We start from the raw sequence: 19,553 nt of genomic DNA, 5'->3' as shown, positions 1-19,553 counted from the left end.
TCGTGGTACGCTGCCTTTAAGGAAGCCAATATCGTAAACTTCGCAGGTTGATCTATGGCGCTTTTCGCTTTCAGTCATTCAGAGTGGCACAATGAGCGTGCAAACAGCACGCGGCTCTTAATCCAGAGTGCCTCCTGTTTCCGCCCCACATTCCACCGTTCGGCTCTTGTCGGCTTTTCGCCCACGTTGTTGTCACTCCGCTCCTTTGATCTTTCGATAACTAAACATTAGTAACAACATGAAATTCAGCAATTCTCGATCCCTCCTATAGCAGAGTGTTTTAAGGATTATAAAGTGGAATTGTCCCTGATGTCTTAGAATGAAGATAACAGCACCACTGATCTAGCAATTATAGCTTATACTGCACGTTTCCGATAACATCCATGGGGACTAACATCGGTAAAGCATGAGAACGTTCAAAATCCTATCAGTATCATATGCCAGTCGTTCAAACTACAGCATGATATGACTCGATGGATCAAATCGATCGATTGACTTGAGCAATTAAAACCTTCGAAATGTTTTGTTCCAGCTCCCAGTATGGGTACATTGCTTTTTAAATTAAGCTGATGACCTCAGTTTAGGAAAAAAAGTTAAGATTTCCACTTAGAGCTGGGTATATCTTGAGATTCCTTCGTCCCCACCCCCACAAATTCAGAAGTCATGCGCTGAAGTAATTAGATTTCATATATGTGCCGCAAAGCGCCATATAGCCTTTACTCAACAATCGAAAACCATGCAAACTACCCACATAGAGCATAGTTCGTTTAGTTATCCATTAGAGAATTTCTATAAAAAAAAACAATTATCGTGGGTTTTTTTTACTAGGGTTTAGTGAGAGTAGTAATACAGAGACTTGAGTGCGTTAATTTTTTTTTGCATCCTCTACCAAAATAGCTAAGGACGAAGACATTAATTCTACAGATCTTCTCAGCGAAAATTTGTCTTTAAAGTCACCAAAACTGATTGACTTTAGCGTTTCCCTGTTCACTTTACAAAGATTTCACATTCAGATTTCTAAGCACTGTTGGTGTCTTCCACATAAGTAAGGAATTTTGTTAACCTACTGGAATAAATATTGGATAACGTCATGTATGGTTCTGTCCACGTTCTCGTAACCAACCATAAGCAGTAGAGTGCGTTACATCCAACGATCGTTGCAATTTAACTTTCTTTTAGTGCCCTTCAACTCACCCTACATAGTGTCGGAAGTAGATCTAGACTCAGTTATATTCGGGTCAGAACCGACTATAACTGAATTTGGATAGACTTTCGACCTTGAGCCTGGTGCAGTTATGTTCGACCTCAAACCTCAACAATGTTCGAGATCGAACATAAAGTTCATTGAAACCCGTTGTACGAGGCGCGCCGGACAAGTATTGCTGTTTTCCCACTAAAGAATTTCGCTGCTAACTCCAAACTGTCCAAATATACAAAAAAAAATTCCAGAACGTTCAAGTACAGAAGTCCCTGATAAGCATTCATTTCTCATTGGAAAAAAAAACTAAATAAACAGACTTTCTACTGCAGTTACTCAAGCAATAAAATGGTGATTATCTATCTACGCTACCTGTGTCTCTATCAACGCCTGTTATGTGAAATTATAGAAGAAAACAATTTTGCATACTTCTAAGTACATATATGTAAAGACCATTTGAGCTTGCTACAAAAAAAACTGAACATAACCTTCACATCGTCTGATTCTCATCTCTTCGTCTACAAAGTTTAGATGGCACATGAAACATTTATTTTCAGGATGTTCCACGCCCTTGTCATTCTTACACGAATAGCAATACTCTCAGCGGTTCCCGTTTTCGTCGATCACGGTGACATTCCCGAGGTTGAGACGTCTTATCCAGTAGTGAATTTGGACCTGTTACGGTATCTCAGTGATACACTCCGCAGCTTCTTTGAACCCGAAGAACGACGGACAACACCTGATCCTCGCGGTATGGACTTCGCTCAGTTCGTCGCTACAAACCGATGCTCTGGTCAAGCAGCGTGGAACTGCTTCAATGAAATCGATACAAACAGTAAGCGTGGATATTTTTATGAGATCTTCAAGAAGGAAAATGTGAGATTCAAGTATTTGATTTCCAGACGATAGCTTTATTTCATCGGAAGAACTAGCCAAATACGACAAATCATCAATAAGTAGGGTAGAAGGGATGTACGATGATTTTTTGGAAACAAGTTTCATCGTGAGTTCCAGGATTTTCTGCAAATGCGTACGTTTCATGAAATTCAGCGGATCTCTTGTAGACAAATTCTCAGACATTGTATCCCTGCATATATAGTCGGGTCAAAACGACACGAATCAGGAGTGTGGTTGCGGTGCATTTGCATGCGCGCTCGAAACGGTGCAGTGAAGGCGGCAGTTGGAACCGAGCTCCACCGAAGCGCCCCGAGAGAAGCCGCGTATGCAATTGCGTACGTGCTTCGTGTCGCTTTGACCATACTATAGAAAGTATGGAATGTGATTTAATAACCAAGTAAGACTGAGCATTTTTCAAATGCATGTACATTGGTTTCAATTTGTGCAAAATTTGCTGCAATCCTTCAAGAAAAAAAAACAGATTTGTTGGCAAAAACAGATTTGTCTGAAGCAAACTGCAAGTACAGCATTATTATTCTGATGCACCGGCTATTGAGATGAACTATTTCAGGAAGCAGACAACGATGATGACGGTTATGTAGCCTACAAAGAAGGGGTGGATTACGCTGAAAATGTGCTAAAAGTGCGCGCTGATGATAACTGGCGGCAACTTTTCCAAGCGAAGGATTTCGACGGCGATGGTCAACTGAACAAAAAGGGTATGTTCTACACCATTAAAACTGCACACATTTGGAGATCTAGATATTATAAGCATTTCGGCAGGCAGTTTTCACTGATAATTCACGAAAACGTTGTTATTTGAAAGTATAGGAGCAGTTAGTCTCCGGATGATCTTCCTTGGTATGCCATTCATCTGACTGGCTTTAACTCAACCACATATAAAAACTCCGCAAATGCACACAATGCCGCTGTCGGCTCCCATGTCAACTCTAAAATGATCTTCTATTGACAGAACTATGACTCATATCGCCTGCGAATTCCAGTACGGCTGCTAAATAAACTGAGTGAAGTATCCAGGGCGCGGTTCTTCGTTATAAATAGCAGCTGTTCACGTCACTTTACGGATCAATTTGATGATCAATAGATCATCACTTCCAATCTTCTTCGTTGAGTACTTTTGTGTCGGTCGACAGATAAGGAAAAGTATACTATTGCAGCGGAGTAGAATACTGCGAACGAGACTGTCAGAATCTAAAGACAATTCTTACGACCTAATTCACTTATTTTCCAATCGTTTTGATACCGCTCCTCAGCGCATTTCTATTCTTTTATTTATTTATTTTTCATTTTTCTCGCTATCCTCACCTTTTGCACCACCCACCAATACGGAAATGTTCTACTCACGCCTCCTAATATTCTGATTCCAGTTGTCAGCGCTGCGCAACCGAAAAAATGCGTGGCCCACACACTTTTCGGCGTCGGCATACGAGCAATACTATACTGCATTCGTTCCACTGCGCAAAACTTTTTTTCGCAATACACGTAAACATGAGCACAAATAACCACGATATATATAAAAGTGAAGTGATAAAAGTGAAGTATAAAAGTATATATAAAACTGTGTGAAAATTACGATTTCGGCTCGAGGATCGTAGGTTCAAATAGGGCCTAAGAAATGTTGGTTTTTAAACACTGGCGTCAGCCACATTGAGTGAACGCACCATACACCTAGCGTTTTCAACTTGTTCATGCAGACATACAGAAGCTTGATTATTATGTATAGCTCGCTATCGTATGAATTTAAAATATGACATCCAAGAAGCGACTCCATCATAAGATCTTTTGATAGCTGTTTGTCAGCAGATTATCAGCAGATTATGATATTTGAAAAAGGACTAATGGGATTATTTTAGTAATTTCACAAGCTCTCCATATGAATCAAAAACTTGTTTCTGGTTTGTTTAAAACTCTCGAACCTATGGTTATTCTGAAGCATTCAATACGTACTTCACAAACTTTATATCTAATTTTATTCATTGATTCTAAAAAATAATCACTTAAGTTATTTACAGAAGAAATCGATACAACTAAAAGCCAGGAATTCCAAATAGAAATTTAGTCCGACGAGGTTTTATTGAATGATTTTTAGAATTCATGAGCCTTGTGTCATCGTGGTACCGAGGTGACTACAATCTCAAATTCAACGACTACACACTGACATCGCCAATGACCCCGAGGCCAAATGTCACGAACGCGTGAAAATCTAAAGGTGGTCACGGTGTGTTGTATATTTATGTACAGTTTATATATGGTCGATATGAATAAATAGTTCTATGGGTATCTTAACCCGAACACCACTTCCACACCTCTTTTCTTTGAACTTCTTTGTGGAAAAAACCTAGACAGCGTCGTATTTCTTCACGAAAAACTGATATTGGAAAGTTGCAAAGGCCGCACTTGCCTTCACGTGTCGCCTTTATTTTTTTTCTGTGATAGGCTCTAGACTATTGCAGAATGGGCAGCAGTTCTCTGTAAATGATTTAATTCTTTTAGTGGATAACATGAGAAAATCGAAAACTTTTCTATTGTGTCCTTAATTACGGACTTGCAGCGCGCATACAGTTAGATGCAGTGACAAAAAAGGACGTTTGTCTACTTGTTGTTTCTATTAATAGTTAGTTTGCTGTTATACGTATGTGAAACCATTGGGTAGCAGCTGTGAGAAGTAACTAGGAGGAGAATTTTACAAGTGATTGTTTAGATGCCAACCGATAACGATAATAGAACGTCTAAGAATGTTTATAACGAAATAATTACCCGGAAATTTTTTTTCACTCAGGCACTATTCCGCATGGACGAGTTTCCATGGCAACTCGTCCCCACGAATGGAATTTGTGGGGACCTCCATGAGATCAGAAAATGAAACTGCGAGTATTCTCTAGTTTCCACAAACTCTCGTCTGAGAAACCACTGCTCTGTCCTTACCGTCTTTTTTTTCGACTCGATTACATAGTATTTTGATAGTTAACATTCATCTGTAGTACTCACTAATTTCAGCAATAAATAATTGTGCATAAGAGTTGCTTCAACGTTCCTGCTACATTAACTCCCTCTAACTATTCTAAAGAACGGCTTGCGAAACTTTCGCCTCGATCTCAACTGCTACGCTTTTCCCCTTCTTTTCTAGCGCAGCCGCGTATGTAAATGCACCGAGAATAGGATCGTGTTGACCATACTATACCACCCGTAGGAACTTACAAAAGAAAAGAACTTCTAGGAATAAAAAACACAGTAGTATACTACATCTGTAGGTCCTGGCAAATGAATACAACAGGAACCTTTCTACTCATGTTAGGGACAGGGTATCACGAAATTGACGTGACACGGAAAACGATAGAGTTTCGCTTGTAGATTACGAAAACGAGCGTGACTGCGTAAAAATGAAAAAAAATCTCTCGTACTTGCAACGTGCTGCCCTTGTGCATGCACGGCATCCACGTGCGAGTGGTCTTCTCACCAGTCTATTCAAGTGAAACCAAAGATTAGGCTGATAAGAGTACCAAAGCATGTGCAGGGATGCGTGTTCTAAAAAGTATCTCTTAGGAAATAAAGCGGTTCCCACGCCGTTTTATAAGATAACGAGGAGGAAATAGAGCGGGAGTACAGCCATGCTCGCTTCGGGAATCTACAATCCCAACCCTAAGTTTTCTACGGTATATCTGTAGCACGTCAATTTCGTAATACACTGCCTTTAAAGCTGCAGCTTTCCATAACAAAACTAATCCGAGGAAACGTCACGAAGATTTCCCAGTGAATATATCAATCTTGGTGGACTGCATAAGTGGTGAATTCTACCAAGTAAGTTGAACACTGGAACATGGAATTAATTCTAATACAGAGTAGTGCCACTAAAGAGCACCTCTTATGTACAGTTCCAAAAATAAATACCACAGAGATCTCGCCAGACTTTTAGTACAGATGCCTGTTAGCCTCGGATTAGCCGTACACACCAATGCGTCATCCACGAGATTAACCTCTCAACGCAACAACTACAGATAGATCAAATGCTAATCATCTTAATTGGTTTTCTATTAATAGAACTTGAAGTGGGAAACATCCAAGCATTTTCGTCATAAGATCATCACAGCGTCAGCGAATAGCACCACCTTGGGGGTAAGTGAAGTCATGTTAACAGATTGGTTTATCCGAGACACCTTTATAAGCCAGGTTGAGTCCGATGTTGAAGCAGAAGTCCAGCCCTATCACCTTATTATCGTTGTCATTAGTCATTGAAATTGCATGAGAACCTTTAACTTCGTTCTTTAATTCGGAAACTGTTTGGTATCTTTTTTTGTTACTTGAGCATCATTACAGGCACAAACAATCGCATCTGGTCCCGTGAGGAAAAAAAAGCAAAAATAGAATAGAAACTTTTGAATGTGACTATTCATTTGACACGCTACTCTTACTTTATTGACTGAAGCGTCAATACCGGATCAAAATGACCTGAAACCTGGCGTAGGCGTAGACGACAGTGGTCAGAGTGGCACCACAGGACCTTGACACGCGTCTGCAATCTTATGGATGCTGAGGCGATTCCCACCTTGATTGGGATCGTTTATGCAATCTCACTGGGCTTCAAGGGTCTTTTTTTTATTGTACTGTCGAGTCGCAGATATTCAGGACTCTGAACAGTAGACTAAAAATTTTTGATTTGAAAGTACAACGTGGGTTTATAAACGCTGCAGCTTCATTTCTTGGGTGAGCTCAACACATGCGCATTCTCTTCCTCATATCTCAATAGAATCCCCATCGTGGTCGTCCAAGTTAGCATACAGTAGAGTCAAAACGATATGAGAGAAAGGTGCAGCTGCGTAAGCGTTTGAAGCGGTGCGCCGGAATGCAGCTGCAAGAATCTACAGGGGACCTTTATTGACACCATTCCTCGCTGTAGTTCCCGATGATCCCATCTTTATTCTATCCGCTTCCACAGCCTCATCGTGCTTCATGTCGTTTTGCCCCTACTAGAGGTATACACAGACCGCTTAAACGTACTAAGCCCTCGAACGCTCGAACGTATGCGGACCTTTCGAATCTCTATGCCGTGTACCGTAGTCGCACCTTCATATTAAAAAAAAAAACAGTCTACCATAAGCACTTGTTTCTGAGCAAGGACTGGCACCGGTGGATCTAATTGCATGCTTACGGTGCCACCTAGATCTACTTAGACGGCTGCGCGTGCGGTCGCGCTGCGGCGCGACGGTGCACAGCCACTTCTGAAAAATCGGCGGCACTTCACAAGCGTGAAGGCCTTTAGTGTTAAAAGGTACTCGTAGCCATTCGACTTGAGGTAAATAGGTGAAAGTGACAAATTCTACCTTCTACCTACACCTGCTTCATAGCCTATTCTAGCCTTAACTGTCAGCTAACTAAGGCAAGTTACTTCTAGATATGTATTCTATGTTGTGACTTCTTTCTCACTTGAGTAGTATTTACTTCTTGACATGTGCTAGCGTGGACTGTTTTTGGCATTAACGTTAATGATTCGTGGCTTCTACAATTCCCGCCTGGCACACTCCTCTCTGTTAACACATTCCTTATGTAGTTGAAAATTGGGTTTCTTTTACGAGTTGTTGCCATATGTCCACACATTTCCACTGATCTTCATTTCTCCCCTTTAGAGATTGCACTCCACCTTACTCTCCTTACTCGTTGCTGAAATCTTTCCATCTCTACTCTGAACTGCCCGGTATTACTTTTCAAATAATCGTTTTTAACTATTGACTTGTCGAAGGTACGGTTTTCGGAGAGCATACTGTTTTACTAGGATAATGATCTGCAGTCGTTGGAAGTAAGGATTTCGTGGAACTCATAGTGATTTTTGTATATTATAACCCTTTGTCAACGTCCATCAACGCCCATATTTCTTTTCACTACATCTGCTTTGCCTTGTGCTTTATTTAGGGTATTATAAGGGTGTCCACTTGTTAAATACATGGTTTATCGTTGTTGAAAGTCTCTTTATTTCGGAGTCGTATAATACAAAGTCGTATCTTCGACAAGTCAATAGTTAAAAACGATTATTTGAAAAATAATACTGGGCAGTTCAGAGTAGAGACGGAATGATTTCAGCGACGAGGAAGGAGATTAAGGTGTAATGCAATCTCTAAAAGGGAGAGATAAAGATCAGTGGAAATGTGTGGACATATGGCAACAGCTCGTAGAAGAAAAAAGGACCCAATTTTCAACTACATAAGGATTGCGTTAACAAAGAGGATTGTGCCAGCCGGGAGTTGTAGAAGCCACGAATCATTAACGTTCCTACCAAAAACAACTGCATGCTAGCACATGTCGAGAAGTAAATACTATTCAAGTGAGAAAGAAGTCACAACATAGAATACATATCTAGAAATAACTTACCTTAGCTGACAGTTAAGGCTAGAATAGGCAATGAAGCAGGTGTAGCGATGGTAGAATTTATCACTTTCACCTATTTACCTCAAGCCGAATAGCTACGAGTGCCTTCTAACACTAAAGGCCTTCACGCTTGTGCCTTCACGCACGATTCTACCTTCTAGCTTGTGAAGGGCCGCCGATTTTCCAGAAGTGGCTGTGCACCATCGCGCCGCGGCGCGACCGCACGCGCAGTCATTTAAAGGCATCACCTCACGAATCTGGAGTGGTATGGATTTCCGGTGGAGTATTCGTATACGGGATCGTAGATTACTGAGAGAAGGGTGATTAAGTCCATTTATTCCTAATTGCCGTAGAAAACAGCCCGGAAGATACGGCTTCGAGCGTTCCGGCGCACCATTTTCCACAAGGAGTTCGATTGCAGCCTTGTGCACGCGCGCATCTTCCGGGCCGTTTTTTACGGCAATTAGGAAGAAATGGACGGAATCACAACTCTCTCCGTAATTTAGTATCCCGTGTACAAATACCCCACCTGAAATCCGCAGCACCTCAAATTCGTGGTATGCTGCCTTTAAGCAGATCTAGATGAGACCCATCTCGAGACTCGTTGTAGAAAATAGCGCGCCGGAACGCTCGAAGCCGTATCTTCGGGGCCGTTTTTTACGGCAATTAGGAAGAAATGGACGGAATCGCCCTCCTCTCCTTAATCTACGATCCCGTATATGAATACTCCACCTAGAATCCGTACCACCTCAGATTCCGGATTCTCGTGGGGTGATGACTTTAAAACTAACAACCGAAAAATTGCTGAGATTGGTCCCCACAACGGAAGAGATGAAAGACACCCTAACTAGAGGAATCGCGACATGGTCATGTAATCTCAGACTTTAGCCAGATGACTGTGCACAACCACATATACACAGCTATGTTCACGTCTATAACGTCGCCGTCTGTAGCTACCTGAGATAATCTTTTTTGACTGCTTTTAAATCGAACACAGTCATCCATGAAAACGCATGATGAAGACGGTTGAGGCGCAGTGCTACATGTACATTTCTTTCGTCTCTTGAGGCTTTGCCTTTTTCTTTCAAAGTTGTAGTCGGATGGAAAACCGCCACAGTAATCTGGGAATGCCCCGAACTTCCGAAACAGCAGCAATGTGAAATAATCCTCGTAGGTGCATGCAAATTGCTAATTTCGTTTGAAGCTTATATTTGTTTTGATAGTGTTTCACATAGTATTTTACAGCTGTCAGCCACAAATAGAGCAAAATCAATCGAAGATGTTACCAGACCAATTTTAGGAAAAGAGAGATGAATTCGGGAAATTAGAGCATGCCAAAAAAGGGGACGTTAGGATAAATAATCAGAAGAGTCGACCCAGCTAATGAGCACACAATGGTCGCTAAACTACGCAATCTTCACACATTAAGGATAACACTTAGGCTAAACAAACAAAAAAGAGTGAACAATCAACCGAAGCCTCGATTACCAGAAATTATAATCGAAATGTCAATTAGAACCAACAACACACCAAAGCTCGAATATTTTGGCTGCTGTGTTGACTGCGCAGCCCTTGCACACGATAACCGCCTTTTACCCCGCCCTTCGCGAGGTGGACTTCTGAACGAATTCTGGTGTAGGTTTCGTCGGCTACTTTGCCTAATTGATGTGTTTCTTTTGAAATAACTATTCAAGATAACGACACTGTTTGAGGGACAGAAGTTCCTAGTTAGAGTCTGTAGTTTACTGCGGTGTACCCGTTATTCACGCAATCATTGCGAAATCGGTGCGGTTGCCATTTCCAACCTTTGGCTAGGCTTTGGGAAGTCAGTAAGTTCTTCTGCATATCGCTAACTACGCTTTGACTGCGGAGGTCCCACAGTATATTGGTTCTTTCGTGTTTTTTCTCCGCTATTCGTTCATATTGGTCCGCACACTGATTTTCATTTCGGGACCTCTCGACTTTGTAGAAGATTTCCATCTAGTTTAACCTTGCTCCATCTTCCGTGAAGAATGTCTTGTATTCCGGAAACACGAAATTCTAAGCGTTAGGCCGTACTAACATATTTTTTCTAAATGTTAACATAACTTTATTCATAGTATAGGGTCTGTAATAGTAAATCCTGTGTTCAAGCTGGTCTGCAGAATAACCAGATTATTTGCTGCAGATAGGGCACCAGAACGATTTGTTAGAGTGTGATATTACTTCGCCTTGAAAAACACCAAATCTTACAGTCTGGCCGGAAAATCCTAGTGTCAAACGGTGGAATCATTGATCGCCCAAGGTGTGATGGGCGATCTCTCTCCGACGGATACTAAAGAGGTGTTCGATAGAAGTGAACACAGCAAAGCGTTAGCCTGATTCTGCAAGTGCACCAAACCCTTAAATTTGATGTATAGTTGGTTGATAGTTGCTTACGCATTTGCTCATGCTTCAAGTCGTTTTGAACTGACTGTATTTCTACAATTTTATTGCTATTGGACCCTGTTAATCCGTAGGTGTCGTGAACGGTCGTGAGTGCAGTTTATTCATAGCCTTTCATACTACGGAAAGAGTATCGTTGAAACTTGTAATTGAATAGCGCGCTCCGCACCACTTTCTTTTTGAAGACATTTTCCTCAGTAGCTTTAGTAATAAAGCCATCAATAGCTGCTGAAAAGAATTCTTTCACCCCATAACTTCAGTTTCTTTTTTCTTGAAATGTTAGTCCTCATTTTCGATATGTCACTTGATTCCTAAATGGTTTCGATAGCACTACGGATTTTTTTAATCTCTGATGTTCCTATGGAGAACAAGAAATTTTGCTACTAGGTGCTAGGTCATTTCTAATGTCTGGTATAACTCAATTTTTAATTAATCTAAATGGACTATCGAATTCGTGTCAGTTTTGCTATATTAGTTAACTTGGCGACGGGAAAACTACTTGTTGTTGCTTCGCATGTCTAAAAAATTTGAAGATGATTATTTTATCAAACCTTTCTTTTTCCTTGATGCAGACTAATCGGCATTATATCTGACGCAGAGTTACTGCGTCTCCTCCCTTCATCCCCTGAACAATTTTATTTAACTGAATTGTTTATAGATGTATGCTAATCGAATACCAAAAGTGGAAGTCATTACTCCACAAAGCGTTCCACACGTTGTCGTCGCACCATTACAACAGCAACAACAACAACAAGTACAGGTGAGCAAACTTTGTGGACTTTCTTTAGTCTTAGAAACTTTCGTCCTCACGAAGCAGGATTTTCAAAGTCATAGTCGATACCCGACAGACAGTGAAACTTTGATTTGAGAACACTTTTTTCTTTTCGGAAGCCTTGCTTTCGTCTTCATCGCATTTTTGGTGACTAATACCTCTTCATCAGTGTGTCTTTGCCTCCGTTTTACAGGTTTCCCAGTGGCATTCATGTGATTTCATAATACCATTGCGCTGTGGAGGTTCTGCAAGTGAACACATCGAATTTGTGGACTCTAAGTAAATTTTAGTGGCACATTAGGGGTTCTTAGCCTCTCAACAACCTTTCTTTTAAAGGCAGCATACCACGAATCTGATGTGGTGTGGATTTCAGGTGGTGTATCCATTTACGAGATAGATCATGGAGACGGGGGTGGTTCCGCTCATCTCTCCCTGAATCACTGCAAACAGCCGCCTCCAGAATAGTGTTTTGTACGACGCCATCTATTGCAACGCTCCACCCCTTGTGCCGCCTCCGCCCTGCGATTCGTCGAAAGTAAATTCGGACTGCCTCGATAGGCAGAAAGGGACGCTACGCGTGCAAGGGTGGGGTGCTGCAATAGAAGCCATCGTACAAAACAGCATTCAGGGGCCGGCTGCTTGCAGCGATTCAGGGAGAGATGAGCGGAACCACCCCAGTCTCCATAATCTACGACCCTGTAGATGTAGATCCGGATATTCGACCTGAAATCCGTACCACCCCAAATTCATGGTATGCTGCCTTTACTAATACTATTTCTTATTTTATAGTTCTTATTTCAAATTCTATACCAGTAAGACAACTTGTTGAAGTTGTTCTCACATGCTGTTCCCACTTTTAAAATAAAGATCTAATTTACGTAATTTTCTTCAACCATCTTAATATTAATGTCTTAGCACGCTTAATTCCGCGGCCAGCAGTTCCTTCGGGAAACTTTGTGCGCTTTTGCCCGCCTCGTACATTTTATCCTTGTCAGCAGCACCTCCATGATTGAAATACGCTGCTGATTGTGGCCTGTAGCATCAAGGTGGCAAGATGGAACCGAACGAATAAGTACTTCCTAGGTCTACAGTGGTGAACCTCTGCTTTCTGTGACCTTCCCAGAAATATTTTTAAAGAAGCATGCTATATCTGCTACTTTATTATTCTTCGCAAATCGATGTGATTTGCCAGCAGCAGTGTGTTCGCTATTTTTGGACAATTTCATCTTTTAGTTTCTCTTTTCCCTTCCATCATTGCGTAGATACATTCCTTTATTCCTTGTACTGCTAGTTGCAGATCTGAATATCGTTTAGATCAGGTTTGTAGAATTGCCTGTGATTTGCTTCTCTTCAGCAAACATCTCAGCTTCCAAGTTTCAAAGATGATGAGAAAATGCCATTGTTTCTTATAAAGTTATGGAGTATTGTCGAGGATCCCCAGTATCAGCAGATCGTCCGATGGGATGAAGTGAGTAGTCTATTTCCTTTTGCAAAAACTAGTCGTTTGGCCTACTCCTTCCAAGTGCCCACATTCCTCTTTTTTGGATCACTTTATGTTTTGCTATGAGAATCATTCTTTCATTTTAGTCCGGATATAGCTTCCATATTATCGATCCATACTCGTTTTGCCGGAACGTGCTACCACACTTCTTTAAGCACAATAATTTGAATAGTCTTATTCGTCAACTGAACATGTGTGAGTACCTTTCTTTCCTCCGTTTTGTCAGCTCAAATGGTTTCCGCCTCAACTTCGTTGGTGTTTGCTAGTGTCTTTTTTATTTCTAATCACAGTGGCGCCATTCTTGTTCTTCAATCTTCCAAACAAAAGGGTCAAGACTTTTCATCTTTCAGATGGCTTCCGGAAAATGACCCCAGTCGATCGGGGCTCATTGACGCGAACTGAATCCGATCAGGACCACTTGGAGTTTAGTCATCCATACTTTATTAGAGATCACCCGGAGTTCTTAGTGAATATCAAAAGAAAGGTGATTTCTTTGTCAAACGCCTACTTCCGAGTCACTTTGCAATGCTATTTTACATACGTATTGCTCTTTGGAGTATACGCTTTGAAGGTCTTTGATGCGTAAAGAGGGTGTGTCTATGTCCAGATTGGCGTTCTGTTATTTAATGCGAGAAGGCAAGGCGAAACCGGTTCAACCTTAGATTGTTAGGGAATCGTATGCCCATTAGTCCATAGAGTAAGAGTTTTCGAGGACGATGGAATGGAGTTGGAATTATATTACACATTTAACTTCGAATGGGTGCCAATTTGAAGTTATTAACATCTGTTCCCGCTCTTTTTCTCCGTACAATGTGCCCACGTTCTTGTTAGATATTGATTCATAACGCTGCAATTTCTGCAACTGCTCGCTAACTTCTTGTTTGTCTGTTATTAGTCATTCATGACGTCGACAGACCCATGAGACGGCGAACTGCATGACTGTGAGCAGATGTTCACATTCACATTCCAAAATCAGCAGTGCTATGAATAAGATAGCCATGTTTCGAATGATACGTATATGGTCCTTACATTATTTGTGTTGTATGACCTATGAGTTGGAAGGGGCCCTCAGATAGACGATTTAAATTAAGATACTTTAGAAATGAATTGGAGAACGAAGTGATAAGAACCTTATCACTTTTTCTTATCATTCATCATATCAGTTGATTTTACTGTAGAAATTTTAAAAAAGAGGTCACGCACTTTAAAGTCAGATTATTACGCGTCAGAAAACATGCACTGAATTGCAGTGCATTTCACCGCTGCAGGTCATGCAACGCTAAAATTACAATAAACAGTCACTTTTTAATGCTCTTGTAAATTTCAAGCCTCAAGTTTATTAATATTTTCATCGTTTTTTTTTCTTTTAAGAAGCTACGGTTAACTAAGCAGTTATATCCATTCATTCAATATATTAATTGGATACGAGTTTTTCCTGGACAGTAACTTGAGCGTTTTCAAATTCGCTTCGCTTATTGGTTGCGACATAACTTATTACTTAACACTAAAAGTTTATGGGAATAGCTCCAGAAGTAGAGCCCTAAAGCCTCTCTTCATTTGCTGAAGTCACTTTGAGAATCATACCATGTTATGAAACAGTTCATCAAACGCAAGTGCTCAATTCAAAAGGGTAAATCGAAAATAAACCTTTTTCTGCTTGCGTATATGTACAGTTCATAGATTTAATTTCAAGAGAATTACCGTTAGGCCTGCTATACGGTATTCAGTAGAATTTCTTTGATGTGTTCAGTACAAATTCATATAAAAACTTTCGAGATTGAGCCTCGTTATGCACGCTGCAGATCTCACTTTTTAACGACAAAGTCCTTCATTTATTTTTCAGTCTTTTTACAAGTTAATAAATTCAGCAGTCCTCACGATCCTCCGAAAACTCTGTGAATGGAGTGCAAGCACAGGCGAATATCCAAATGGTTATGGAAGAGTTACGCCAAATGCGTGAGAAACAACGTGCCATGGATAATAAGATGCACGACCTAGTGAAGTAAGTTTTGTTTATGATCTGATGAAAAGTAAAATCTATTCTGGTTTAGGGAAAATGAGCAACTTTGGGAGCAAGTCACGCTTTTGCGTGCTCAACACAATCGACAACAACAAGTTGTTACTAAGGTGCGTGATGCTCAGACCGTGAAGAGCTGCAAGAGAGCCTGTCATCGATCAATTATATGCGTGTGAAGTGAAGGTGGCAAGTTGGAGTGCCACCGTAAAGTTAGGAGACTGAGTGGAAATCAAGTGGACTAACGAAAATTACCGTAAAAGCTTCAGACTAGTTAATGAAAAATTAATGGAGTATTATGGATTAGAACTTCATTACTAGTATGAAAATGCAAAAACCATTCAATTTGCGTGCTGAATCTTTTTGGTAGAATAACTGTTTCTTTTCAACTGCTTGTACTTATCTGTTTATATTCTTTTGAAAAGTACTATTTTTAGCTAGTCCAGTTCCTCGTTGCTATGATGCAACCAAACTCGGCAGCTGCAAAGCGAGTGATGAAAAGAGGTGTTCTTGCCATCGATGAACCTCCTCAGAAACGCATGCGGATGAACCAGAATTCGAATTCAAACAACATTTCTTCCCTAACTGATGTAAGGACTAATTGCCGTTATGGAAGGCCGCGATATTCCACGGAATTAATAACGTTCCCTAGTACAATTGCAGCTAATTCTCTTTTGCAAGAAAGGGAATTGCAGTAGTTTCTTGCGGTAGTTGTTTCGGGGATTTGCATGCTTTGTTTCCGGATTTCTGTTGTTTTACTAGATCCTGGATCGTCTTCAACGAGAAATGCAGGATATTGGCGGAATTCGTGGAGTTGCTGCGGCAGCTAGTCGCGGTGATGGACCAATTATAGCTGATGTTACTGACGAGTGGGTACCAGGAGCGTCGTCTTCGGGAAGTCCGCAAAATCAAATGGGACATAGAAGCAAACAACAATATGGAACTAATGGGTAAGTTGGGCATCATGTGCTAGAAACCTGCACTGGAATATTCTGAAGGATGTATTAATTTCCGTTTTCGAAGGTATAACTTATCGTATCCGTCACCGAGTGCTCAGCACCCATCAACACTATCTTCACATGGAACATCGTCGATTGGAGTAGCATCTCCTAGAAGTCAACAGAATGGCAACGTGACTACTACTTCGATTCCCAATCAGCAACATGTTGGTGGTGTTTTTCCTTTAAATTTATGGTTACGGTTGAGTTTGAAATGCTTAGAATAGGTTTTCGCAGCAGCAACGCTAGTAGCCAAACAATAACTTCCTCAAGAAAAATAGGAAGGTGTACAGAGAAACTCTGAGGAATGTGTTAGTAAAAGTTAAGCGGAAATAATTACTGTCTTTCACGTTTTTTGTTCGAGTTGTCTTTGAGAGGTACCCAAGCAGGTTCCTCTTGGGTATTTTGACGTGTGTTGAGGAAGTTGTTCGGCTACTAGCGACTCCCCCTGTAGATCAAGTGTTATATGTCGAGTAGTAAATGTCTGGTGTCAGTACAGAAATACTAATTCAAGAATTGTTCATTTGAATCTTATCATGCATGTGTGCAGCGATCTGTGATAGGGCCATATTGACATTTGATGTGAATCTTTAGAGACGTTTTTTTCATCTTCGCACTTAGATAGTCAAACGACAATTCCGAGCTTTTCGTCTCAGATGCAATCGAGCGGATGTTTTTGTATTCGAGAAAATCGAATATTCAAGACGTTTCATTTCCTTATTTTAGAGAAGTTGTTGAAGAGTGTTACGAAAAAGTACTGAAAATAGAGAAAACTATGTTTCTTCCTTTACAGTATCAATCCTTTATTCTATCCTAGGTTGTATCACATGTAAGACAATCATTTATGTGCGCAAATGCAGAAAGACAATTTCTGCGACCTATACAAAAACCATGCATGAGGACCAGTTCTCGTACGCTTTGTATGATTTTTTGGTTAGAACGCACTACTGCTTACTAATATGCTCCGGAACCTCCCTTTTTCTTACATTGCCATCCCGAATATTATTCTATCGTTTGTTATAATGACTCAGATCTTGTTTTCTCATTTAATATAACTTTACATAATTTAAATATTATTTATTTTTGAGACATCCGGTCCTTCGTACTCGTCCACGATTACCATGACACCCCAACTAGAAAGGCAATTTTCGCAGGTTGGTTTACCGCAGACGATTGTGGCTTATCCGGGTGGTGGTTAATGTAGTGTTCCCCTAGTAGTGGAGTGTTTTTAGTGCTACGTGGTTTGTCCTTCCTTAAAATGTCAGTGGATATTGAGGAATTGATTTGATTCTCCTTTTGTATTTCACGAGCTGTCAAAGGTGTTGAGTAGTAACGCTAAATAGCATAGGCAAAGTGGTAGTAATTCATCGAACAATGGGTGTACTTGGGTGCTGTCGTAGTGTTTCTTATTTTACTTGTAAATTATATTACAGCATTCTTACATTCATGGATTTGTATTCCTATTATTCTTTCGATAGCAAACACTCTTTGTTCTTGCGGCCTGTCACATTTGTGTTTCTTTTACCATTTTGTGGAAAAAGCGTCGTATGCTCTGGCGGATCACAAGCATTCAAAGTTCAGCATTCAAAAGTACCAAGTTGTGCTTCTGTTCCCTTGAGTTCGTCTCTGTGGAGAGTAGGAGTAGATTAGTCAAATCAAGTTATGTACTGGCTGTGCAACATGCAAGTGGCTAAGTACGAGGTTACTGACAACGTATCATTGTGGCGCAGCTAGTGAACCGCTTTGAACAATGGGCGGAGTCAAGGGACATTTCGACGAGTGAATTTCTAGTGCAAAATACTCTGCGAGACAAAACGGAAGGCGGATATTGAGTCTTTGGTTGGCTGTAGCTGCAGTAGCCGTTTGCAATCGTTATGTCGATGTCGTTTGGTATCGACTGAAAGTGACAGCTTTTCAGACGTCACCCTAATTATGATAGTCGATCGAAAATTTTGTATTATAGTTCAGTTTGAACGGAACGACTATAAAAAGAAATTCCCAAATAAAGCATAGCTGCACCACAAAAATCCCATTAAATATTCTATATTAAATATCTGGAAGCTGCTCCGCATCAGAACGTAACAAAGACCCCAAGGTTCTGGAAAAGTGGTGAATCATGAGATCTTGAGCGTGAATCTTGATCGATGTGATCCATAGAGTAATGCATATGCGGCACCGAAACGAATGCCTTCGATCTTCGCAAATATGACCTTCTTCTATGATTATGTAAGATAGGACTCTGTACAAGCAAAGATTACTTGAAATATTGTTTTGATATACTTATGAAATGGAACATTTGTGCATGCATGTCCTTCCGCTTGCAATCACTCACACCACCATCTCTGAGTTGCTGCTGACTTGTTAAGCGTTTTTTTTTTTTTGCAGGATTTCCAAGATTTTCTGAACGGAATTGATTTGGGGATTGATAACTGTCGCGATATTCTCGGAACTAACTGGGATTTCAATCTATTCGATGTAAGTTTAGAATTGTTGTAGGTGAACAACACTGCAATAAATCTGTATTTTTTTAAAGGATGTAGATACCAGTGAAGAACAGGAGCAAGTCCAAGTCGCAAAACAGCAAGTTGATAACAATGCTACTGGTTCATCGTTTGGCAACTATGGATTGCCTATCAACAGCGGGCATCAGCAACTTACTTATCATCCTGGGCCACAGTTGGCTCTCGAAGGAGGTCCGCTGACAGCTACCAAGAATGCAACATCCTTTCGTAACGGTGATCAGCAAACGGAATTGGTGGACGAGAAGTCCCCTGACGTGAACCCAACTCTGGAATTCCCAGACACACCTCTGATTGCAGACGAAGACCTTTTGTTCCCTAAGACTCCAGTGCTGCTCACGCCATGTACGAGCCCACGGCCGTAGTTCTCTTCTGCAGGTTGTGTTTGATTTGGTAAGTTTTGCAATTGTTGTGCTTTCCTTCCACCCTTCTAATTGACATAAATGATTTTGGTTTTAATCTGCTTAAATATGTTGTACTTAACACTACAGGTACGATATGCTCTTTGTGACTTGGAAGTGTTTGTGTAATTTGTGCGAATTACTAGCAAAACGGTTAAACTGATAGATTCGCATACGAAAACGAACTTGTGCTCATATTTTAATATTGATTCGTTGGTCATCACGATCATCGAAGACGACATCAGCGAAGATTGGAAGCAAAATGTAAGAGCAAGCTGTTCAGCACAATTTCTTGTCATATGTAAATTTCATCAAATTTTAAACGCTACTTTCAAAATACCTCTAGAACTCGGTTACTTGAAAAAACTTCAATTTTTTAATGATTGATGTAGTTGTTTCAAACACCAACGTTTGTTTTGTGTATATGTTTACCCAACTAGAAACCATAGAT

The 19,553-nt window shown here is 40.6% G+C and overlaps 2 protein-coding genes across 4 annotated transcripts; both read left to right on the top strand.

Moving 5' to 3' along the window:
• Positions 1–1,756: 1,756 nt before the first annotated feature.
• RB195_005893 (uncharacterized protein) lies at positions 1,757–4,315 on the top strand (the record flags this gene model as incomplete). 2 transcript variants are annotated; one of them, XM_064178687.1, is made up of 4 exons in its annotated part: positions 1,757–2,033; positions 2,101–2,201; positions 2,667–2,814; positions 4,206–4,315. In XM_064178687.1, 4 exons carry the CDS (start codon positions 1,757–1,759, stop codon positions 4,313–4,315), a joined length of 636 nt encoding a protein of 211 aa, XP_064035707.1. The 2 variants fall into 2 exon arrangements, with proteins under 2 accessions (XP_064035707.1, XP_064035708.1); XM_064178686.1 differs by lacking the exon at positions 4,206–4,315 and adding an exon at positions 2,927–2,973.
• RB195_005892 (uncharacterized protein) lies at positions 4,299–19,066 on the top strand (the record flags this gene model as incomplete). 2 transcript variants are annotated; one of them, XM_064178684.1, is made up of 13 exons in its annotated part: positions 4,299–4,334; positions 11,556–11,657; positions 13,024–13,137; positions 13,257–13,365; positions 13,521–13,654; positions 15,039–15,172; positions 15,222–15,297; positions 15,622–15,774; positions 15,947–16,134; positions 16,208–16,349; positions 17,271–17,336; positions 18,568–18,657; positions 18,716–19,066. In XM_064178684.1, the coding sequence occupies 13 exons, from the start codon at positions 4,299–4,301 to the stop codon at positions 19,064–19,066; spliced, it is 1,695 nt and encodes a 564-aa protein (XP_064035705.1). The 2 variants fall into 2 exon arrangements, with proteins under 2 accessions (XP_064035705.1, XP_064035706.1); XM_064178685.1 differs by lacking the exon at positions 4,299–4,334.
• Positions 19,067–19,553: the final 487 nt, after the last annotated feature.

Source organism: Necator americanus, chromosome I (genome assembly GCF_031761385.1).
Source record: "Necator americanus strain Aroian chromosome I, whole genome shotgun sequence".
Taxonomy (NCBI): domain Eukaryota; kingdom Metazoa; phylum Nematoda; class Chromadorea; order Rhabditida; family Ancylostomatidae; genus Necator; species Necator americanus.
The sequence above is the reverse complement of the archived record's forward strand: the minus strand, read 5'-3'. Positions and strand labels throughout refer to the sequence as shown.